This window comes from Mustela putorius, unplaced genomic scaffold, assembly GCF_011764305.1.
Source record: "Mustela putorius furo isolate JIRA1106 unplaced genomic scaffold, ASM1176430v1.1 tig00000731_pilon_pilon_pilon, whole genome shotgun sequence".
Taxonomy (NCBI): Eukaryota; Metazoa; Chordata; class Mammalia; order Carnivora; family Mustelidae; genus Mustela; species Mustela putorius.
Genome location: NW_025421461.1, coordinates 1,879,113 through 1,902,909, shown reverse-complemented (window position 1 = coordinate 1,902,909; position 23,797 = coordinate 1,879,113). Strand labels below are relative to the sequence as shown.

The following is a 23,797-nucleotide window of genomic DNA, read 5'->3' as shown; positions in this document are numbered from 1 at the left end:
TCCCCGCTGCCCAACCTCCCTGTGTAAAACCCTAACCTACCCACCCTTCCGGACCTTGGGACCCTTAGTCCACAGGCCACATTTTATTCTCATCATCCCCTCCTTTGTTTTGTCACTACAGACTTGGGGACAGAGAGCGTCAGCGGCACCCTCAGTTCACTCCAGCAGTGTAATCCCCGTGATGGCTTTGACATGTTTGCCCAGACGAGAGGGAACTCCTTGGCTGAACAACGTAAGACGTACGTGGCGACCGTTTCGGTGGCTCTCGGAAGCCATCGGGGAAGGATGGATCCAGGCCTGGTCACAGGCCAACACAAAGACGCCTTTTAGTTACCAAGTCCAGGGCTGCCAAGAACGCTGAAATATGTCTGTGAGGACTTGGCAGTAGACACAGATTTTGAATGAACACCCCCACCCCCCACCCCACAGCTCCCGCCTTGGGGTTGATTGCGGTTGGATTTCTCCCGTCAGTCACCAGAGAGTGCTCTGCGTTCTTCCGCTCCCTGTGCTGCTGAGGAGGAGCTGGGAGCTGGGGAGCTGCCAGGCACAGCATGGAGTAGCTTTTACCAGCGTAGTTTGCCTGCACGAGGGTGTGGGCAGAGGGTTCCCTGATGGCAGCGCCTGCCAGGAGAAGCCATATGAAATCCGGGACGTTGGTCCCAAAATAGACCACTCCCTGCATCTCAGGGAGGCACAGGAATATGGCTTTGAGCTTCTCGTTCAATCTTGAGGCAGGCCAAGAACGCTTTCCTGCCTCTCCCTGGGGCCCGGCACCTTGAGGCACTTGGCTTTCTGCGTTTCCATGCTCACGCATCAACAGGTTAACCAGAAACCCAACCCAAGGCCCCGTTCACGCTTCACCAGCTGTCACCACCTGCCTTGTCAAAGGCCACTGCGGCAGCTGCTTTTAAAATAAGAATTAATGTTGCCTGCAGTTTCGGGGCACCTTTGACGTCTTCTGTCATTGGGCTTTGGAGATGCCCTAGTATTGTTCCTTGAGAGGAATGTTGACAGTGGCCCAGACCCCAGAGGAAAGGAGGGGCTGAGGCAGTGCTGGAACCCTGGCCTCCTGGCTTTAGCTGCAGTCAGACAGTGCACGAGCCCTTCAACGCGGGGGAATGGTTTTCCAGGCACACGTGAGGGAGGTGCCAGGGCTGGAAAGTGATTCTGGGTTACCACCCTGTCCCCTGGGACCACTGCAGGGAACTCACTGTGCTGCTTGTCTCCAGGGTTACCTACGAGGATCCCCAAGCTGTCGGAGGACTGGCTTCTGCACTGGACAGTCGGAAACAGAGCTCTGAAGTGGTAGGTTTTCCAGTCTGTTTTTCTACCTGGAGTCCTCTGGAGGGGAAGTCGGGCCCGGTAGGAAAGCAGATGCTGGGCTGCGTGGGGGGCAGGGCCCACTGGGGGAGACTGGCGGCGTGAGAGCACTCGACTGCCTCACTGAGGAGGTACAGTCAGCCTGCCTGTGGACAAGAGTGGACAGGCCCCAAGAGATAGCAGTGTGCTCGGGCCTACCTCCTAGGAGGCCTGGCCCCAGAGCCACCTTCTCTTCCGACCTTGGTGGCCTCTAGCTCTCAGGGCACAGGTCTCCGTAGCCAGATGGGGTCTGTCAGCTGGTGCACTGCCCTGGGGCTGGGCAGCGCTCTGATGAAACACGGGTCCGTACAAGGAAGGGAGAAGCTCATCTGAGCCACATCCGGGCTGCTCGTCCGTCGTCAGCCTCGCGACGCAGTACAGCAGTACTAGCAGGCAGTGGAGGGCCAGCATTTGGCTGGAGATCTGGGCTGGGGGTGGGTGGGAGCAGCCGTGGGATGGAGGCCAGGAGGGTCTTCTGGAAGGGGCAGAGCTAAAGGCAGAGGTGCTTTGAAGTGGAGGGTGGTGCTTGTTAGAGCCCCAGATGGCAGCTGTGGATTCTGAGGTTTCAGGTCATTGCAAGAGAAAGGATCTGTATCTTAATGCTTCTCATGGGATTGTCCCCCTTTTCACCCAAGGAATGTGTGTGGCAGTGTGTGAATGAGTGTCTGTTTGGAGGGAAGGAGAGGGGAGGGCGGATAAGGGTCCTGGAACAGCGGAACCTCCTTTCAGGGTCCCCCAGCTGGGTTAGAGAGGAGCAGTGCTCATCTGCCCACTGGAAAGAGAGGTTGGCTTCCAGAACAAGAGTTCCTGGCCTCCTGCTGTCCGTGTCCAAATGGGCCCAGGCCGGCACCGGTTTCCATGAGAAGGCTCACCTTGGGGAAGGGACTTGGCGCCTCTGTCCTGGCTCAGGCAACTTGGTAGCCGGCCTGTGTGGCCCTCTGCACTGGCCACTAGGGGGCACAGAAGAGCCAGCCCAACTGCCTTGGGTCTGGCTTTCCACACCCCCCCACCCCTACCCCAGGACTGGGATTTCTAAAATCTATGCAGTGGTCATGTCTCTGTTTCTCCCATTACTTGGAATGTCTCCTCCCAAACTCAGAGGGCATCAGGAGGCCGGGCTGAGGGCCCACCAGCACCTCCCCTCCTTCCTGGCCCACCCCAACCTGGCTGGCAGCCCCATCCCTCCCCCTGGGCCCACCTGGTCTGCTCCCCGCTGTGTTGCCCAGGCTGGCCCCCATCCACGCCCAGGGTGTGTCATGCTGCACCTCTGTCCTTATCAGTGTCCAGGCCTGAATCCGTATGTACAAGAGGTGGCCAGCTTCCTGCCCTTCACCCTTCGGGGTGTGTGGCTTGGCCCATCTCCCTGTTTTTAGAGATTTTGATGACTCCAGCATGATGGTAGGCAGATCGCTTTCATGTGTACTGCTGCATGGGGGGAAGCAGGGTTTGTGCGCCCTGTGTGTCTGTGTCTGGGTATGTCTCTGTGTGCACACACACTGACCCATGTGCGCCCTCCAGCCAAGATTGCAGCTTCTCCTGTCCTGTGTCCTAAACTGTGCTGACCTGGAAATGAAAACCGGGCCACAGGAGAGAAGGAGAACACAGGCAAGGGGAGAGAATTGTAGCACCACACCACCGAGCAGCCAGACCCAAATCGTGACTTTTTACATGTTTGTACCTGTTCAGAAAGGCCAATACACCCAAATTCAGCGTTCGAGTTAAGAGTTTGGAAAAAGAACGCACAGGTAACTGAGGAGGAGGAAAAAAGCAGAAATAAGTTAGAAAAAAAAGTAGAAATGTCTTCGTGAAAGCTGGTTCTTTGAAAAATTGACCCTTTGCCAACCGCAGAGCCCTAATGAGCAGAAGTAGCATGATCAGCCTTCCGTGACCTCACGGAGATCTTTCAGGTGTGCGGGGATAGTTGGCATGAGTACTTGGTACCCTGTTGGGATTCTCGGTTACTAAACTTCTCTTCTCTTTTTCAGGCAGGTAAGGGGGAACATGCTGACGGTGGGGGTGGGGGGCAGCGGGTCCCATCTCCTTGCACACTGATAACAGATCAACTCTGAACAGTGGCTTTTCTGTCTCCATGATATATACTGTTGCTTTCTTTATCCTGGGTCTTGCTGTGACTTTTCTTTCTGGGACTTTTCTGTCCTCGGCCCAGAAGAGGGGTAAAGGTGGGCACTCTGACCTGGAGCCCATAGACAGCTGGCTCATAACCCAAGGAATGGTGAGAAGTCACCAGCTGCGCCGAGCCCCCTGTCCTCCCCAGCGCTTATCTGTGTCACGTGCTGAGCCCTTGTGAGTCAAGACAGTACAAGGCCATTCTCTCCTTTCTGACTGGGTGCCAAATTTTCCCCTCCTGCGTTTGTGCGATCTCCCGAAGCCACAGACTTCCGGCCCTGGAAATACCTTCTCTGGTTTTCTGCTGAGATCCGTGCCCCTGAGCCTTAAGGGTCTGGGACATTTGTGGGAGTGAGGGGAGGGCTCTTTCCCTCCTTTTACTGTCTCTGGAGCTCTCGGCAGTATTCAGTTTTCCAGGATAGAGCACAAGTTTCTGTGGTTTTTGCTTCGATGTGGGGGGCATTTCTGAGAGAACAAACTTGAAAGTATCTGATGGGTTGAAGAAGCCCCCTCCAGACTATCAATTTGGCAGTCCTAGGCTGATGGGTTTTTATAATGGAGTTATTTGCGTCCACTACATCCCCTAGAAGAATTTGAGACATCTTTAAGATACACACAAACAATGGGAGCAGAGTAAAAAGAAGACAAAACCAGGGGAGGGTTTTCTTTGTTTTGTTTTGTTCTTAAGGATTTTATTTATTTCTTTCACAGAGGGAGAGAGATCACAAGTAGGCAGGCAGAGAGAGAGAGAGGGAAACAGGCTCCCCACTGAGCAGACATCCCAATGTGGGGCTCGATCCCAGGACCCTGAGATCATGACCTGAGCCGAAGGCAGAGGCTTAACCCACTGAGCCACCCAGGCACCCCTGTTTTTTGTGTGGGTTTTTTTTTTTGTTTGTTTGTTTGTTTTTAATTCGATAGCCAACATATAGTACAGCATTATTTTTAAGCTGGGGGAGTTTTAATATCATAAACACATTTCTCATGAAGTAGAGTTTTTCCGCCACAGAGTCCTGGGTGGGTCTCTCCTGCCTCATGTGGTCCAGTGGCCCTGAGTCTGATACAGAACAAGAGGATGACCTCGTTCCAGGCCGCTAGCCTTGGAGCGATGATTTCATTCCAGTTAAGCCCTGGTCCTCACGGAGCACCTCTGACCGGGAGCCCAAAGGTCTCTGCAGGCTGGAGCAGGATGGGTTGCACAGAAGCAGGCTGAAGAGGAATTGTGACGCATCAGCCCGTAGGGTGGAGCAGGGCAGACACTAGGCACACACACTAGGGGGAGGACGCATAACTGACAGCCGGTGGCCAGCGTGTCTGAGATGGGAGGCATAGCGGGGGTCACCTGCCTGAGCAAGGTGTGGCCAGCATGCAAGGCTGTGGGGGCATCTGCCTGCCACTCCGGCTTGGAACTAAGGACCTTTGCATGGACACACTCAGGTCCCAGCAGCAGGCACTCCATACTGCCGTGTTGCTACACTAGACCACGCAGCAGTTGTGAGACAAGTAGGCTGCCTGGGCCCTTCATTGACTTCTTCAGGAACAGGCTGGGGCTTGGGTCCCATGTGCAGGTGACCTTAGAGTAGGACTCCTGGAGACCATGTCCACATCAATTCCAAATTGGGAGGATCCAGCCATGTGTCCTTGTGCCTATTAATCCTGCAAAAAAGGATACTGCCCATACAAAGTACCCTGAGTGTGGCTTTGGCCGGTGGTGGCACCTGCCTCTGCCCATACAGAGCCCCCCTCTTCCGTCCTGTCCCCCTACTAGAGCTCCAGTCTCCAACTTCCCAGAAACAAGCCCAACTAACAGCTAACCCGGTATCTCACCTGCCTGACTGCAGTGTTGTTCTTGTTTCTTTTAAACAACGTCTATTAATTGCTTTGCCTTATTTCCCATAGTGTAGAAACCCTGAGTCTTTCCAACCCCCCCCAAGTACAAATTCTTTACTTGGAAACTTTTTGTGCTATTGAGTGAGACTGAAGGGCTTCTAGACTGTTCCTCATGTTTTGGTGGCAGTGGGACGCGTCATAGGGAGGCTTTCACAGTTCTCTAGAAAGAACACACCTGAGCTTTTCAGAAATTGCTCCCGTTGGCGTGGTAGATCAGACTCATGGGCTGCCTTGTAGAGTTGGGGCTCGGTCTCCTGGGACGCTGGGTGTCTAGGTGACCAACACCGCAGTTAACCGTCCCAGATTCATTGGCCATCAAAGAGAACCCTGAGAGGCATGGTGAGCCAGCCTGCCCGGAGACTGCTGATGCACTGTGCCCCCCCTCAACCTCACGCCCTCTCCACGTGTAGGGCGCAGCCAGAAAGATCCCCTGAGAGGACTGAACATAAGTTCCGACAGGAGCAGCGGTAGTTTAGTGGGAGTGCACTGCTGCCAAAGCCCAGGTTTGGGCCTGGGAGCGGTGGGGTGCTCTGCTCAGCCCTGGAGGACCCCCAGACACAGCAAGGCCAAAGCCACAAAGGTGTCTGGCTGTGGCCAGGCCTGCGGCACTGCCTCTCCCGCACCTGCAGCCCGTCGAAGGACAGTGGACAGCTCCCCCAGCGTTCATGTCAAAATGGGCCACTTCTGGCTCAGCACGCCAGTTTCTCTTCGGACTCTGCAGATGGGCTGGGCACGTCTCCCCATTGCCTCAGCCGAGCCAGCCTCACGGGCGCTGGTCTGTGTGGGATGGGTGGTCCTGTGCCAGCTTCCTTTATTTTTCTGTCTTCGCCATCTTTTTCTTTCTGTTCCCCTCCCCCAACACCTTCCTCTTCAGACCTTTGGACCAGCCTTTAGCTCTGGATCATTGTCCAAGAAGATGCTAAAACCATGGCATGGCAGAGGCCACATCTCTTGGGGATCCGCTTGAGTCTCATTGGAGATGAGAACACTGGGTCCTCCCAGGGGCCTGGTGACGTGCCCAAAGCCACGGGGCAGTGACAGAGTCCATTGCCCTCTTCCTTGGCCAAGGCCTCTCCCTTCCCTTCCATCGGTGCGGACAGGAGAGCTTCCTCTTCCTTCCCCGTTTCTGCAGTTCCTGTCTAGGAAGCAGCATGCGTGCTTAATCTGAGTCCAGTATTACCTGCACTACTAGAAGGAACTTTGCCCGGCTGGAAGTCTCAAGGCATTGGTTTATCAGGCCGGGAGGTTTATATAGCTAAGGTGTTCTCTCCAACCACAAGGAACTCAACCCTTGCCCTGTGTTCTATAAGCTTTACTCCTAGGTCACCCCGTGGCTGAACTAGGATTCCCACCCCGAGGCCAAGTACCTTTCTTTTTTTTTTTTTTTTTTAGATTTTATTTATTTATCAGAGGGAGAGAGGGGGAGAGAGCGAGCACAGGCAGACAGAATGGCAGGCAGAGGCAGAGGCAGAGGGAGAAGCAGGCTCCCTGCCGAGCAAGGAGCCCGATGTGGGACTCGATCCCAGGACGCTGGGATCATGACCCGAGCCGAAGGCAGCTGTTTAGCCAACTGAGCCACCCAGGCGTCCCCCAAGTACCTTTCTTACTGGAAGGACTCAATGCCAGCTGTGTACGATATCGCTGGGTTTCAGAATTAGGAAACAGAAACCCTGACCTGGAAGTTAAGGGGTTCGGAGTCCTCGGTGGTGAAAACTAAGTATGACCCAGCCATCATCCTATTTCACAGATAGGGAAACTGAGGCCCAAGAATTGCCCAAGTCCCATCCCCATTCCTGCTCTGCCTTTTTACACAAAGACCTGAGGCTTCTTAGGGTGGCAGAGGCTCCAGGGCTCCCGAGCGAAGAATCAAATCCAGGGAAAAGTGATTGCTTGAAAAATGATCTGACCAGCCCAGCCCGAGGGCCCATCGCTGGGTGTCCTGGCTCCTGGGGCTTCGCCTATAGGATGTGCTTCCAGAAGCCCACTTTTTTATTAGGAGACGTCTAAGAGAAGGAGAAAAAGTGTTCCCATGATCCATCTTTTGGGAAGTTTTGTTTTGTTTTGTTTTTTGAGGAGTTTCTCAAATGTCGATGTTTATTTTCTGAGTGAGCTGGGTTTCAGGATTAATCCTCAAGGAAGAAAACTGGTGCCAACCTCGAGGGGCTGACTTTGGAACAGGGACAAAAATATTGTAAACCAAATCAGAAGGTTGAAGGCCCGTGACCCCTTCATGGCTTTTTCTCAAGCTCCCGCCACACATCAGAAAGCTCTGCCCCTCAAACCTCCATTTCTCCTTGATAGGCTAAAGCTGGGTCGGTATAAAACCCGCCAGTGCACACTCCCAGCCACTGACTGTGGTTGGGCGTTTTTTCTGTTTGGAGATACCGCTAACTTTCCAGGCTGTTTCTGAGAACTGGGCGTGGCACACATTGTCCCAGACCAGGCATTCTGACTTAGAGAAGCATCAAGATATGAAAATTGGCATCTCCTGTCCCACGAACAAGTCAAGACAGAAGTCCTGCCAGCGAGCGTGAAATCAGCAGGTCATGCCCCACGTGTCCTGCTGCCGTTTTTTGCTGTTGAGGGAGGCGGGTGCTGCCTTGGGTACCGTTAGCCCATCCATGCCAGGGATCTGTGCCCTCCAGAGGGAGAATCACTTGTTCCTTGTCCCTAGGAGCCCTCTCAGGATGATTTGAACTTGGCATTTTTTTCATTGCAGTGTTATGTTCCCACTTAATGACAACATAGATGGAATCTTCCTGATCTGATTGCCATTGGGCTTGCACCTTTACGAAGTTGCCTTTATGAAGACACTGCTGGGTCTCTAGTTAGGCCCAAGACCTGGGAAGCTACCCCAGGTGCCTGGAGCGAGGGGGCTGCTGCTGCGCCAGCTGTGTGGGCGCGCAGAGCTCCTGCAGGATCACAGACCCCTGCCTGGTGCGCTCTGGTAGGCTTAGGAGTGCTCGCTCTTCCTCACACCGCAAAGCCCGCCAGCAGCAGGTTTCTGCCTCCAGGAGTGGCTTGTCCCCATCAGGGCAGGGCTGGTGATGGGAAATCTTTGTTCTTTTCCTTTGTTAAGGTCATGTTATGTTTTAGATTTTGGCAAACACGAAGGCAGCATGCTGATTGCTTATTTTAACTGTATTCTTACCCTAGATTGTGACGCTGGGGGAAACCAGCCAGAGACACAGTGCTAGTGAATTTTCTGGAAATAGCGGACTTGGGAGCTACTCTTGTGTACTAGCCAAATGCAGGTTTCAGAATCACTTCTCACCCCTCTCCTGCCCCCCAGGCTTGGGCATGGCTGGGCCAGGCCTGGAGACGGCTCAGGTGCCCGTGAGACATACCTTCGTTGGCTCGGAACCCACCCACCCATTGCTCCCCAGTTCTCCGTTCTCTTCCCGAACTCCTTTCTTTTGGTTCCCGAAGCCCAGCCAGCCCTTGAGAGCCGGGAAGATGGGGTGAGACTTAGGAACCACCGCATACCGGGGCTGCTTCAAGATTCTCCCCTGAAGATACACAAAGCCGACTTTGGTCATCAAAGCTCTAGCTTACACCCATTTCTGTTGGCGAGAGATGGGCCTGCTGTCAGCCAGGCCTACCCAGTCCCCGGCGCTCCCCTCCTCCCACTCACCAGTGCACCAGGACACAGTCTGAAATACTTTCAGTGCCTGCCTGACCACCTGCACCCCCACTCTGCGCAGACTGCCCCTTGGCCCAGTGACATTGGAGGGGGCCCCCTGGTGTCTCCTCTTCTCACCCCTGGGAGTGAGGCCAGACAGCCAATAGGCAGGACTCTTCCAAGGGCCCTAACCTTATGAGCTCAAGGTCAAAACCAGCCTACAGGACCAGCGCATTTCCTGAGACGAGAAGGGGCTTTGCAACCCTGGGCTGAGAGTAGTCAAGAAGTTATCCATTTCAAGAACGCGTACCGCTGCCCTCCCGTCCCCCCACCCGACCCCCGGTCAGCCCTGCTTCTTAGAACTGGCCACCTCATTGCTTCCCTCACCTGCCATTTCATATGTGGCTGCCTTGTGTTGCCCGCACCTGCTGTGCCAATGTGTCTTTTTGCTCTGTGTACGTTTTGGTTTCGTTTGGGGGTTGCTTTTGACGATTTCCTTTGTTCGGTGTTCTGTCTCCCCTCACCTGGCTGTGGGGCTGCCTGACCCGCTGCTTGCCGCCTCCATAGATCCCCGTTGCGCAGCCGTCTGTCATGGACGACATTGAAGTGTGGCTCAGGACGGACCTGGTGAGACTTGACTTTTCTCTATCGTGCGCGGGCTGTGGCGAGGCAAGCGCTTCTAACGACAGGCCAGGGGCCACCGGCTGCTTCCCCAAGGGGTGGCGGAGGAGGGTGGCCAGCCGGCTCTGCTCGCACGCCCTCCTGCCCACCCCGGGCTGTGGCTGCCCCAGTGCGCCTGCTCCGGGCACGGGCCCCGAACCCCGGCTGCCCCGGGGGCCGCAGCGGGCAGGGCTCTGGCTGGCTCCAGAGCACACACTTGTCCCCGGTTACTGTTCTGTAGCAGCTGTGTGTGTGCGTGGGTTTTTTTGGTTTGGGGTTTTTTTGGTTTTTGTTTTTTTGGTTTGTTGTTGTTGTTGTTGTTGTTGTTTTGCTTTGGGGTTTTTGCTTTGGGGTTTTGGGATCTTAGCGGGGTTTATTTTTAATTTTTTTTCCCCTTTTCATGTGAAATTCTGCACAGATGAGTTGGGTGTTTTGTTTTTGCTTTTGTTTTTCAATTTACTGTCATTCCCACTTCCCTAGTGTCTTCTGGTATCTTGGATTTAAAAGAACCCTTGCCCTAGAGACTGTTTAGCCGCAGGGCTAGGATAGGAAGGTGAGGACATGACGCATCTGTCAGTGGCAGCAGGTCCCAAGAAAGGAGGGCTGTGGTGGCTGGTCCCTCCCTCTGCTGCTTACAAAGCACTTCCCTGGCCGCAGAGTGGGGGTTGTGGGCTGGGGGGCTGATGAAGAAATGCACTCTGGGAGGGGAAGCAGCTTACCCAAGGGCATGGCTGGGCAGAGTCCCAGTCCTGCAGATACCTCATCTCTTCTTTCTAGCTACCACCTCTTTAGGGTACCCTGTCCCCAGAACAGAACATCTTTAACCACAAGGTTGGCCTGGCTGGCAGGTGGCTGCTGACTTGCCCCCCCCCTTCTGCACCCCAGGGGGCCACCTCCCCACAAAGCCAGGCTTTCTGAAACACTCATTGCCCAGCAAGGCAGACACCCAGATGCCTTGCCACGGAAGGAAGAGAATACCCCCGACCTCTTTCCCAAGGGAATGCCTAGAAAAGAAATAGCTCGTCTCCCAGAAAGAAGTGAAGCAGGAAGAAACAAGGCCTTCCCCTCACAAGGGGGGCCCGGGGTTCAGAAACAGGCAGGGACCCACCCAGCAAGGCTGAGTACCAGGTCGTGGCAGAGCCAGGAAGGAAGCCAGATCTGCTGGCCGAGCCCAAGGCCTTGTCCACTTCCCCATCCAGCTCGCTTCTCTTTCGCTGTGCAGTGACTTCCCAGGGACCACTGCATCCTCCAAACAAGTCTTACCCACCACATTGCTAAGAAGTCTCGGAGCTTCCATGGCTTCTTGGGGACTGGCAGCAGGTGACGGAATCTGGGCTACAAGAGGCTGTGGGACACGGCTTCTGGCGGGACGGCACTCCAGCGGCCAAAGACTGCCTCCTTGTCAGCCCTGTGCCCGGAGCTTCGTGGTGCTCTCGCAGTTCCCAGCTGTGGGCATGGACAGTGTGTTCCCAGATCCGTGCGGCTGCTGAGTGAATGAGCACCCGAGGGGGCCCCGGGCAAGCTTTGGGCTCAGCCTCCCTGAGGTCCCTGCTCTGGGAGAATGTGGTGGGTGCGCAGCAGCCTGCTCTGGGCCTGTCCGGAGCTCAGCCCAGAGAGCCAGACTATGCCCTTTTTTTTTTCTTTTCTTTCGGTTTTTTTTTTTTTTTTAATTTTTCTTCCTGGCTCTTCTGGAGGATCAAAGCCTAGAACTACTCAGTTTGGGGTTTTTGTTCTGTTTTGTGTTGGTTTTGCTTTTTGGAAAAACAAACGTCTGAGTCTCTGCTGGGACAGGCAGTCCTCGACTGTTGTGGAACTCCAGGAAGAGGAAATGGGAGGGTTGGCTGAACCCATGTCGCCAGGGTGGGACCCTAATGCTGCTCTCTTCTGCTCCTCCCGCAGAAGGGCGATGACCTAGAGGAGGGCGTCACGAGTGAAGGTACGACCTGGTCAGCACCTTGACAGCTCCCTACCCTCTGTGGGTTTCTCCTGCCCGGGGCTCTTGGGGTGCACAGGGGCCAGCACCCATGTGGTCTTGGGCCTCTCCTGGTGCCCATCCGTGCTTGGCCTGGCCTCCTCTGCCATGGGCTGCTCTGCTCTGCCCCAGCCAGGCCCCGTGCTGATGGGGGGAAGTGTCAGAAGAAGGTCCCAGAGTTAGTGATGAGTGGGGCAGTGGGGTGGGACAGTGTCACGGTTGCCAGAGGCTCTCACCCCTGCCCACGCCCCTCCTGCCCATAGGCTCCCAGACCTGCAGTCCTAATCAGTTTGTGCCTCCCCCCGAATTCTTAATCCAGTGGAGATGCAAGATATGTGCCCGGAAGTCCACAGGGCACAGAGGGCACTTCTCAGGCCTGGCGTCCTGTGACCTCACTTCTGGAGGGCCAGTGGACCCCTTCCTCCTGAACCACCTGTCAGCAGCCAGGCTTCCTGTTTGCCTGGGAGGCCACAGAGGAGGGAATCAAGGCTGGGTCTTCAGGCAGCAGAGGGCCCAGAATCAGCCCCTGTGTGGGCTGGCTGCTCCCCTGCTCCCCTGCCCCTCCCTGCCCCTCCCTGCCTCCTTCCCTGGCAGGCAGCCCAGAGCCAGGGTGGTGAGGGTGGGGACTTGCACAGGGGCACTGGAAGGGGACTCCACGGGGAGCAGGTGGGATGTGGTCCTTTGATCCTCACTGCAGGCCTAACCCCCTACCAATCCTGGCCCTTGCCCGGGGTTTTGTATTGCAGAATTCGACAAGTTCCTGGAAGAAAGAGCCAAAGCTGCTGAAATGGTCCCCAGCCTCCCCTCGCCCCCAGGGGAGGCCCCAGCCCCAGCCTCAAACCCCTCCGGCCGGAAGAAGGCAGAACGGTCAGAGGATGCCCTCTTCGCCCTGTGAGCTGGTCTGTAGTTCGGCTCCCCAAACGGCAGGTCACCTCCTATCTCCCCGGTCCACATGAGGCACTGGCCGCCCCTCCCACATCCAGTCCCCACTTGGTCCTGTGCTGCTGTGTCTCCATGGAAATGCCCCATGTTTGCTCCCAGGCCTCCCACTAGTTGGGACCAGCTTTAGCCACCTTCTTCTCTCTGGGGGGGTGGGACAGTGCCACGGTTGCCAGAGGCTCTCACCCCTGCCCACGCCCCTCCTGCCCATAGGCTCCCTCTGCCTGTATGTCCTCCCTGGAAAAGCAGGCCGTGGGACCATTTGCCGAGGAGACACCTAGACTGTCTTTTCTCCAGTTCCCTTCCCACAGAGAAGGGGGTCAGACTCCAGGCCCTTCCCCCACACAGCCCACCCCTGCCTGCCTCAGCAGGTCTCCTTGGACCGGCCTACCCTCCCATGCCCCTGTTCCAGAAAGGGCTTGTCTGCACCTGTGGGCTTGGTCTCCCTCCTTGGAATGCTGCTCCCTGACGCGTGTCACGCTGTGGCACTTGGTGTGCTCGGCACTTTAGAAGGCTGTGTGGGTGCCCGTGTGTGAGGCCTCTCGTCCTCTTGACCCTCTCTCCATCACTAAGCTGCTAGCCCAGCCCCCCCCCCCGGCCACGCCAGCTCAGCGGCTGAGCCTGGGATCAAGGGGGCCCTGTAGGCTCCTGGGGTGCAGAGGGAGAACCAGGGGCAGTTGTGAGGATGGCACGCAACCCGCCGATGGTGGTCATGAGGCATGTGGGTTAGCCCCGCAGAGATACACTACCGGAAGCCAAACCACCCCATGCCCACCACCCGCTGCCCTCGCGCAGTTGTCCCTGTGTCCTGACAGCCAGCCAGCCCTCCTCCCCCTGCCCCTACCCCAGACCCTCCTGGCCACCGACTTGTACCCTCTCTCCAAGCCGACCCGGAAAGCTAACACGAACCTGAGGCTGACTACACTTGCTTCCGTTACTGGTGTGGCTCCTGGCCATGGGCAAGGTGCCCGAGCCAGCCTGACCCACCCCTGTTCTATGGTTGCCCAGAAGAAGGAAAGCACCGTGGCAGCTGCTTCCGTCCAGCCTGTGAGTCTCTGGGGCCCGGGTCAATGTCCCAGTATGCTCTGCCCAGGTGTCTGCGCCAGACATGTTCGCAAGCTGTGGTGCCGTCAGCCCTTCCCACCTGGCAGCCGGAGCAGGGAGCTCCTCGGCATAGGCTGCCTTGACACAGGCCGACACCAGTGCCTTGGGCTCTGGGAGAAACATCTGGGGCTGGGCCTGGACACCTCCGATGCAGAGCGAGGCGCCGCCCAGCCCAGAACCCCTTGCCCAGGCATGTGCCGCAGCTTCCCCCATAAGAGGAGGCCTGGGGTCTGGCTGGGGGCTCGTCTGGCAGGACCAGCTGGGGAGGTCACACTCCAGTTCCTCAGGGGACATGCAGAAGCTCCTCCTCAGAGATCAGAGCTCAGCCAGCCTAACTCCAGCCCTGCCCTCTCTCTTCCCCCCACCCCTGCGCCTCGGGCCACCTGCCCCTCTCCGCAACATGGCTCACACGTAGAACCCCCCGAGGCCTGCTTGCATGTTCATATGTCTGAAGTCAGCTGGCTTGACAGGAGCTGCAGAGAAGGTGGCCAGGATGGTTCAGCTGGACCCAGCGACCCAGGTGCCCGCCATGTGGCACAGTCTGGAGCACTTGTCTCTGTGAGAACTAGTGGCCTGCCTTCGTAGCAGGGCCTTGGGGGTCAGTTCTGTGACAGCCACCGAGCCTGGCATCCTCTGAGGGAAGAACCAGCCTCCCTGCCTTATAGGAAGGGGAGTCCCCACAAGAACGGGTTCATGAGGGGAGGGGGGCTCCTGGCAGTGAGTGAAGCTGAGGCCAGCATCTGTCTGGGGAGACCGCAGCACAGCTGCTCTGTACCCGTGGTCCAGAGCTGCCCCCCCAACTCCAGGCCGGGCTTGGAGAGACCAGGTCAGCCCGGCGGTGGTGGTGGATCCTGTAAGCTGACAGGAAGGTGCCGGCCCATGCAGGGGAGTGTCACCTGCCTTCCTGTCCTGGAGCTGCCCCTCCTGCTCCCACACGCATCAAGTCCAGAAGCAGCCTGCCTCTACCTGGAGGCCAAGGTGACGCTTGAAGCCTGCCCAGAAAGCCAAGTCAGGGCCCCAGTGGCCTTAAAGGGGTGCTGCCCAGCCCTTCCTGTCCCCAAGGCAATCGGCCCCCTCAGCCACAGACTGCTGGCTGCCTTCCACCTGGGGAGCACAGGCTACCTGCTTAGGGAAGGGAGCAGAGCTGTGGCAGGTGAGCTGGCCAGTGCCTGCGCCCCAGGAGAGGGAGACCCTCACGAGCCATCAGCCTTTCCACAAGTGTTAGAAATCACAGATACAGTATGTACTTAATTACACTAAATTATTGCTGGGATTCCTTATAAGCACTAATTATACCTGATTATAGGTTAAAATATTTATTTTGTCAAAATATTTTCTTGGGGATGTGTTGAACCTTTTCTGTGTTCATTGTGTGCTAAGACGAGAAAACTAACCATGGCTTCCTGCCTGCCTTCGGGGCCAGTGGCCAGCAGTAACCAGGGCCATGGTGGGCTTCTGGCTGGCCTGCCGCAGAAGGGTCCCTATCCGGGAGCCCCAGGTACCGAGCCGGCTGCCTGGGGCCAGGCCGAGAGGTGACCCACCTGTTTATCTGTGCAGGGGACAAGGGCTTTCTCAGCTGACAGGGCTTGTCGCTGGTATGGGCCAGAGGAAAGGGTGACTGTTCGTCTGTTGTCTGTCCTCCTGTCTTTTGTTGTCAGCCCCATCCGTGTGAGCGACCATGCTGTCTGCCGGGGCTTGCTGCCCTTCCCCTGCTCACCCGGGGGTCCAGAGCAAGGGGGCCTGCCCTGCCATGCAAGGCCCCCAACTGGGAGAGTGGTGGCAGGGACGCTAGATGGCTCCGGGGGGCAGCAGGCGCCTGGACTCCTCCAGCAGCCTGTGGCAGACAGCTGCTCAGCCTCCCACACACCCTCTCCTCCTCTTCCTGCTGCCCACCCCCACTTTGCCTCCACATACACCCGTTTCTGACTCAGTGCACCCAGCCTTCTGGATGGTTTGAGGGGGACTGTGGGCTCGCTGGGGAAAAGCTGCCACCAAGAGTCCTATGTTCTCAGCCCGGCCACCATGAGCCTCTTCTCCCTGTGCTGTCAGAATGCTGTCCACCCCTGTGGGGAGCAGCCAGCTTCAGCACCATGGCTCGGGGTGTGTGCACCTCCAGAAGATGCCCCTTGAGGTACCCGCCTGTCCCAGTGCCCACCCCCCACCCTCCCGGTTCGTGAGGGTCCACGCTGGGCTTCCCCTGCAGCCAGCAGCTCCTGGGGACAGCTGTCAACCCGAGTTCCACTCCTTCTGTGTATAAGATCTCCAGACTCTTCTGGAGAACAGGGGATGGATATTTATTTCCTAAAGTTTGCACTTAATTTGTGAGGGTCTCAGGATCGTCGGGGGCTACCGTGAAGAGAACTGTGTTGCGTCTGTCGTCCAGCTGTCCCCGGAGTCTGGCGTTGTGTCACTGTTGTGCGTTTCTGCGGGCAGAGCCAGGTCTGGAGGGTGAGTCCGTGCACTTGAGCCTGAGCGCGTCCACCCACCCACTGGCTCTCCTTCCAGATGTTGTCTCTCTAGTTTGGGTTCTTGCATGTAAAATACTCCACAATAAACAAACAAACACAAACTGTTCCTCTGTGATCTTTGTGGAGTCCCCTGTGACGGTGCAAAGGGCCTGCCCGTTCTGGACACCTGCTTTCTCTAAGTCGGGGCCGCCTCGGGGTCCCCTAGAGGGATCAGCTGGGGGGGCTTGCTCCGCTCTCCCCTGGAGCACACCCAGGCTGCCGGAGCAGGGCCGAGGGAGTCTGGGCTAGAGGAAAATCCCCATGCCTGTCTCAGTTCGGCTGTCCTGGGGCACAGCCTGGTTTGGGCTGTTGCTTGTAGCAGCGAGAAACCTGCCACGGCCTCTGCCTGAGAGCTCTCCCAGGCTCTGGGGTTCTTCATGTGTCTCAACCCTGGTCCCAGGCCCTCGGCCCCGCCCAGAGCATGCCAGGCCCTGAGCCAGCAGGCCTGAGCCACTGCCTCAGTCCCCCACCCCTGGTCTCCCCGGGCTTGGCCTGGCATCCTCCAGATTACCCACACAGCTTGGGCTGGGCACTGAATTTGAGAGCCGCCGCTCTGAGAACCCCTGTCCCCCACCCCCAGGCTTAGGAACAGCTTTCTCGAGATAAGATCCACATAGCATATAATGTACCCTTGTAAAGTACATGATTAAGTAGCCTATTTTTTGTTTTTAAGATTTTATTTATTTACTTGACAGAGACACAGCGAGAGAGGAAGAAGCAGGCTTCCCGCCGAGCAGGGAGCCTGATGTGGGGCTTGATCCCAGGATGCTGGGATCACGACCCGAGCCAAAGGCAGACGCCTAACAACTGAGCCACCCGGGTGCCCCTATTTTTTGCTTTTCTTAAGGAGGCTGCACACCCAGCACGGATCCCAGCGCGAGCCTTGAACTCACAACCCTGAGATCAAGACCTGAGCTGAGGTTGAGTGCAGCGCTTCATTGAGCCCCTGGGTAGTTTTTAAGTTTGTCGGGGAGTTACACAACCATTGCCACGATCAATTTTTTAAAAAAATATATTTTTAATTTATTTGACAGAGAGAGAGAGATCACAAGTAGGCAGAGAGGCAGGCAGAGAGAGAGAGGAGGAAGCAGGCTCCCTGCTGAGCAGAGAGCCCCATGCGGGGCTCGATCCCAAGACCCTGAGATCATGACTGGAGCCGAAGGCAGAGGCCCAACCCACTGAGCCACCCAGGTGCCCCCACGATCAATTTTAAAGCATTTTCAGCATTCCACGAAGCAGTAAACCCTCCCCCATTTCCTACACCCTCCAACCCTTTCTCCCTTTTAGAAAGGTTTCTGGGTGCACCTGGCTGGCTCAGTCTGTGGAACATGCGACTCATCCTTGGGGTCATGAGTTTGAGCTCCATATTGGGTGTGGAGATAAACTTAAAAAAAAAAAAAGGTTTCTGTCCTCTCCACCCATCCTGGAAGCTGGCCGTCCTGCCCTGGGGTTGCTTCTGGGCCACGGTCCTCTGGGCTGCAGGCCTCAGCAGGCCCAGAGGCCCGGGGTCCTTGAGGGGTGCAGCATGGGGGCCACGTGGTGCCTGCCTCTTCTCTGCACGGCTCAGAGGAGACTGGGAGCCCTTTGATCTTTACATGTTCCGGGGGTTTGAGGATGGACCTCTTGTGTGGTGGACTCATCAAGCTGCCAGTGAACCTGGGAAAAACTGCAGAGACAGGGCTGGGAAGATCCTCTTGCCTAAGTTTGCCCAGGGCTTGGCATTGGGGGCCAGCGCTGCAACTCGGACCTTGGACCTCCAAGGCCAGGGCCATGGAGGGGTGGGTAGCAGGGGAGGCCGTCCTGTCCTCCTGGAACAGCAGCCCCGTGGGAAGGTAGCTCAGCAGGGGGCTGCCCTGCCTACTGATAGGAGGCAGGTGGGACCCTGTTGGGAGGCCACTTGGGGACCATCACCAGCCCAGGTCAGAAGCAGCAGGACAGCTCCCTTGAGCCAGTTGCCTCGATGCGCTCTAGGAACCTCTGCGAAGGCTCTGCCTGTTTCTGGCCAATCAGAATGGGATAGAGGCTCTCACACTAGGGGGAGTGTGGGGGTGGGCCTCTGAAGTGTGGGTGACCCCCAGTCCCCAGTCCCGGTGACTAGAAGGCGTGGATCCTAAGCTCTGTTCCTGCCCTGTGGGGAGTGGCTTGGCCCTGAGGTAAGCACTGTGGATTTGCCAGGACGCCCTGTGCACTTTCAGCACCTGATCCTGAGACCCCGCTGTGTGCCAGGCTGGTGCCTGAGGGGAGGGGCTGCTTGAGTCCTCCCCTGGAGAGCTCTCAGCCTGTTCAGTTCCCAGAATCAAGGACACTCTGTAGCCAGGAAGCCGTGGAGCCCTCTTCCAAGGCGTGCAGAGTGGGGGAGCAGTCAAGGCCCAGAGTAACTGAGCTGCGTGAAGTGGCAGTGAGCACGCCAGCCACAGGGGAGGGAGAGGCTGGTAAGGCAATTCTGACCTAACAGACAAGCCTCCTAGGAGAGACCTCAGGATCCCCGGCAGGCACTTGCCAAGACGCATATCCCCAGTTCATTAACAGCTGTTCCTAAAAAGGAGGGGTTCTGTGGGGAAAGATGTTTGGGAAATGCTGAAGTAAAGTCACGGAGCGTCAAGATCTCTTTGTCCAAGATAAAGGTAGTTTATGGTCCAAATTCCTCATTTAGAGATGCCATATTAGAACTTTTTTTTAGCTGTGGTAGAAAGATGTTGGATTTAATCAGGAAGAGGAATTTCTTGGGTTATGGACTGAAAAGTTCTGATAGTTCAGCTTCAGGCATAGCTGGATCTAGGTGCTTAGGGATTTGGTTGGGAATCTGCCTCTGCTTCCTCTGGGTAGGCTCTTCCATGTGGTTGACAGAAGGCTGTCTGCAGCTGCAGGCTGACTTTCCACTAGAAGAGAGAGGGTACTGCTCTCTCAATAGTTGTAGCAAAGTTCCTGAACCCACTCTGAAAAACCAGACTTTTGGCAGAGGGGGCATGACATCTGAGAAAACCGGGCACCTGGCTGGCTCAGTCCGTGGGGCTTATGACTCTTAATCTTATGGTTGTAAGTTTTAGCCCCATGTTGGGTGTAGAGATTACTTAAAAATAAAATCTTAAAAAAATATATCCAAGGAGGCATTAGGTGGCCACTGCAGTGTGGGTGGAGAGGGCCAAAGATGGCAGTGCACAATGAGGGGCGGAGACTTGGATAGAGACAAGCTTCTGGATTCCTCTCTCAGTGCTCCCTCGTCAACCTTTGGTTGCCTCCCTTCACTGGAGCCTGGGAGGAGCTGCTTTCCAGCAATAGTTGGCTTCCCCAGAGATCTGGAGGGCGCCATGTGGGAACACTGTGGGTCTTATCATTGCTTACAGTCCCCCCTGCTCGCTGGTCACACTGAAGCACCCGAGGAGGAGAGGTTTTTCCCAGCCCACCTCTTTTCCAAGGAAAGGGTCTCTTTAGGGTCCCCAGGGACCAGGGGTGGGCAGAACAAGAAGACTTGAATAGGCATGAATCACCCAGAAATTCCAATTTATTTCAGAGGACCCCCTACCAGGTCTTGCCCTCAGAGGAGTCTGGCCAGGGCCCTCCAAGCCCAGGTCCTCAGCATCCTAGGAAGCAAAATCTGTGCTGTCAGCACTGGAGGGGGTCCGTGGGATGTTTCTGGAAACTGAGTGGACTCCTCTGCCTGGTACCATCTCCCCCCTCCACCCCCATGTCCTCTCTAAGAGCACCCTACCAGGGGTGGCAGGCTTCCCTGCAGGTCCCTGAACGTGTCACTGGTCCTCTCTGGGGTATACTCCCTGATCTATAAAGTGGGATTACAGGTGGTCAGCCCAAGACTTAGAGGGGCCTTTTTCTTATACTCATTTATGAGTGGAGTAGTCTAGGTCTGATACCTGGGGACTGATGGGGACAGCAGAGATGCCACAGCCCTGGCTAAAGGGGCATACCAGTTGCAGAGCCCGGTGTGGCTCAATACTCCCATTCTTCACGGAAAGCCAGAAATCCAGCCTTCAGATGACATCTTCTACATTTGACAATTAATTCAAAATTGGAACCCGTGCAGCATTGGATTTGGCAGGTCAAGGTCAAGTGATGTCTGGGGTCCCCATTTTCCCTACTGGCAATTCAACCCACCCCATTCTGTGAGTCCCACTCAATCTACACCTGGCCTCACCCCAGATAGCTGGTTGGCCCCCAGGGGACCCATGTCCCCCCTCATTCTTCATTTCCATCAGCTTCACCCCTCACAGTGCAGTGGAACTGGTGGGTCCGCCAGATCTTTGGTGGAGTGTCTACTGAATGGACTCCTTGATAATCCCAGAGGTCACCGCCATGAGTGAGCATCTTTGGGCAAAGCTGACCCAAAAAGCGCAGAGAGGGCTAGAAATATTTTGCCCAGCACACAGCAGAGGCTAACACAGAAGGAGAATACAGGGTCAACTAGGACTAGAATCATCCATGACAACAGCGATCTGGTTCCATTATGTCCAGAGAGGGGGAAATGAGACTGCGGCCTGGCTCTGGGCAGGTCCTAGCTTAGCTACCAGAGAAATGAAGGATAAACGGGGTCAGGCAGGATTGACGGGGGACTCCTGAAGGGAGACTCCTGAGGGGTCTCAGCTTTATCCTAGTCAATGCCCAGGGTGGTCAAGCCCAGCCCTCTTGCCCAGTGCCAGGAGCCCTGGCAACTCCAGTGCCTGGCCCTCTCCATACCCCTGAGCTCTGCCAAGAGAGCAGCCTGGAAAGAGGCCGTGCTGGCCTCCAGGCCGGACACCTACCCAAAATGTCTCAGAACACACAGATACCTGTAAGTCTTTGAGACGTCTGGAGAAGTAAGGGGGGAAATGTGTACTCCTATTTCACGGTTGGGTGACCGCGCGGAATCCCCCCTCTGGGAGCTGGGCGTGTCCCATGGTCCTGAGAACCGAGGGCCCAGCCCCGGGCAGGGGGCGGGGCCGCCCCACGTCAGCCCCGCCCCCGTGTCCGGACGCACACCTGGCTGCAATCCCAGCCAGGTGTCTGGCCAGGAGGCCGGGCCGAAAAGAGCAGGCCCAACTGGCCCCAGGGGCCCAGACCCTGCCAGCCCGCACCGCGGACCCGCCCCCGGGTCGAATGGGCGCGGCGCATGTGACCCAGGGCCCGGCTCCCGGGAGTTTCGCGCTGACGCCGCGTCACCCCACTCGGGGCCGGGCGCCCATTGGCTGCGCCGCGGCCCGCGGGGGCGGGACTTATCTGGCCCGTTGCCCCAACTCCCCTGGGTCCCAGGCCGCAGCGCGGCCCTGGGTGAGGAGCCAGCACTGTTCCTCAGGCTCCCCCGATCGTGACCGTGACGAAATCAGGGGCAACAGCGCTGTGTGGACGTGGGGAAGCCGCCTTAGCTCCCCATGCCTCGGTGTCCTCATCTGTCAAATGCGAATAGCAGCCCAGTTCTCCGGGACTGCGGGGAGGAACACATGGCTATAGTTCTGGAAGCGCTCAGATTGTTGCTGCGAAAGACAGAGCCTGCCATCATCGCAGTGGGCCAGCCTGGGACGCTGACCCCTCCTAGCCACTCTGGGGCAGAGGGGCACACCGCCATGGCTTGCATCCCTCAGTGCCCTCGCACACACTCCCTTGTGTGAGGTCGGATCACGCCAGCCAAGAGGGACTTGGAGGGCTTGTTTGGGGGTCTCAGTCTCTTTAGGGGGAAGAGCCACCAAGAAAAGGTTTCCCTGAAGCACAGTGGCCCCCTTCCCATCTTTCCCCACTCTCACGATGAGAATTTCCCTGGTAATCTCATGCTGTGAAGCAAAGTTTTGTCTCTTTGGCTGCAAAGATTTAAAGCACCCCACACCCCAACTATGCCCCATGGCATTTCTAGTCTGGGTGGCAGTGCTCCTGTTGGCCTTGCCTTACCCTCTCTCCCCTCACCTCTACTTATGGCATGCATATTTACTGAATCATGCTCTTTACATATACAGTAAACTCATTTAAAGAACAGTGGGGCAGGTCTGCTGTGATGATGGCTCCAGCACACCTTACCTACCTCTGCAGAGTGACTGCAGGAAGGGTTCATCTCATTTTCCAACCTAGTAGCTGAGACTCAGAAAAAGGAAGTGAGAGGTTCTGGGTCACACAGCCAGCAGGTGAGAAACCAGACCAGCTGCCTGACTCTGGAAAAAGTGGTCTTTAAAGGCCCTACTCAGCACCTGCTCCTCTCCCCACTCCCCTCCCTGGGAAGGGCTGTTAGGATTTTCAGGGAAGTAACCAGACTCCCAAGGCCTTCTGGGTACTTGGCTCCTCCTTGGGTGGTAGGGTCTGGGGTAGTGGGACAGGATGAAAGATAGCTGAAGGGAAGCCAGATACATCTGGGCTCCCAGGAGAAGTTCATCTGGATCCCTGGGTGGATTCCCAGAGCAGGGCCACTTTGGGGGGAGATATGGTTTGGAGACCCCCATGGCTCCTGGCCGCTTCTGTGCTGGGTAATTTTCCATAGCAGCCACTTCCGGGAGGGGAACAAAGAGAGCTGCTCCTACAGGCTGAGCCCTTGGGAACTGGGCCTCCCAAGTCCTCTCCTGGCCAAGGCACCCCCTTTGAGAGTGCCCCACTAATTTTACTCCCTCAGAAGGCGGGGCCAGACAGGCTATATCTGGAGTCTGAGCAAGACAGTGTTTGGGATGGCGTGACTCACTGAGGCCAGGGGCTAGGAGAGACTGGGGGGTCTAGACCTTTGACGGGTCTTCTTGGCTGCCCTCCCCCAAGGGTGCTTTTGTCTGCTTGCATAATTCCAGGGACAGGAAGCTCACTGCCTTTCCAGTTTCAGATACTCAAATGTTCTAGTTTATCTCTGTGTACCTAGGTGGGACCCCACCCCCACCACCTAGCTCCAACCACCATCTACAGGGCCCAGGGTTCAGTGTCTAGCCATTTTCCCAGCAAGCTGCCTCCTCTGACCCAGACCCAGCCTGTCATGATCCACGGCAACCTGGCTCAAGGCTAAAGCCATCCTGGCTGCTCCCCGGGGTGGGGTGGGGGGCTGAGCACCAAGTTTGAAGTCAGAAGAGTCCTGGGGCCCAACCCTGTCCCTGTTTCTGAATAGCCCTGTGCCTGGGTAGTTAGAACTCTGGGTCTTCCTGTCTTCCTGGGTACTGAGGCCAGCCTACTTCTGGGGGTGGTCTGAGTCCATTGGCTCCCAAGTCCCTCTACTGCCACCAAGGCTGGATCTGGGAGGAAACCAGATTTAATCAGGAAGGGAAATTCACGTCTCTTCCAGGCTCCCTTTGGGCTACCCCTTATCGGGAGACCAATCTGATCTAAGGAAACTGGGGGGTGGGGGTGGGGAGCAGGCTGATCTCACAGGCCCAGCGGGCACCCCCCCACCCACAGTATAATCACTAACATCCCAACCAGCCTATGGAGAAGCCTCACCAAGCTCCACTGGTAGCTGGTGAAATTGAGGACAAGAGTTGGCCCGACAGCACACAGCAGATCATTAGAGCTATCACTTGGACAGATCTGTCCCGTTCTAAAGAGCCAAGTCTAGGAAGTGAGGTTTGTCCAGACCCACCCCGCTCCTGCCACAAGTCCAGAGACCTCTGGGATAGGCCCTGTCCTGGAGCTTCCACCCAGCCTCCTTGCTTGGTGTTGGAGAAACTGAGGCCC

General features: G+C 56.6%; 1 protein-coding gene across 4 annotated transcripts in view; it reads left to right on the top strand.

Moving 5' to 3' along the window:
• The window catches only part of TOM1L2 (target of myb1 like 2 membrane trafficking protein), a 118,123-nt gene extending 104,632 nt beyond the window's left edge, over positions 1-13,491 (top strand). For 2 of the 4 annotated variants that reach the window (XM_004776510.3, XM_013047865.2), the window contains 6 exons: positions 122-239; positions 1,230-1,305; positions 3,527-3,592; positions 9,566-9,625; positions 11,558-11,594; positions 12,377-13,491. In XM_004776510.3, coding sequence (XP_004776567.1) covers positions 122-239; positions 1,230-1,305; positions 3,527-3,592; positions 9,566-9,625; positions 11,558-11,594; positions 12,377-12,525 — 506 coding nt within the window. In that variant the 3' untranslated portion in view covers positions 12,526-13,491. The remainder of the gene's footprint in view (positions 1-121; positions 240-1,229; positions 1,306-3,526; positions 3,593-9,565; positions 9,626-11,557; positions 11,595-12,376) is intronic. The other 2 variants (XM_004776511.3, XM_004776512.3) reach the window with 2 other exon arrangements.
• The last annotated feature ends 10,306 nt before the right edge of the window (positions 13,492-23,797 follow it).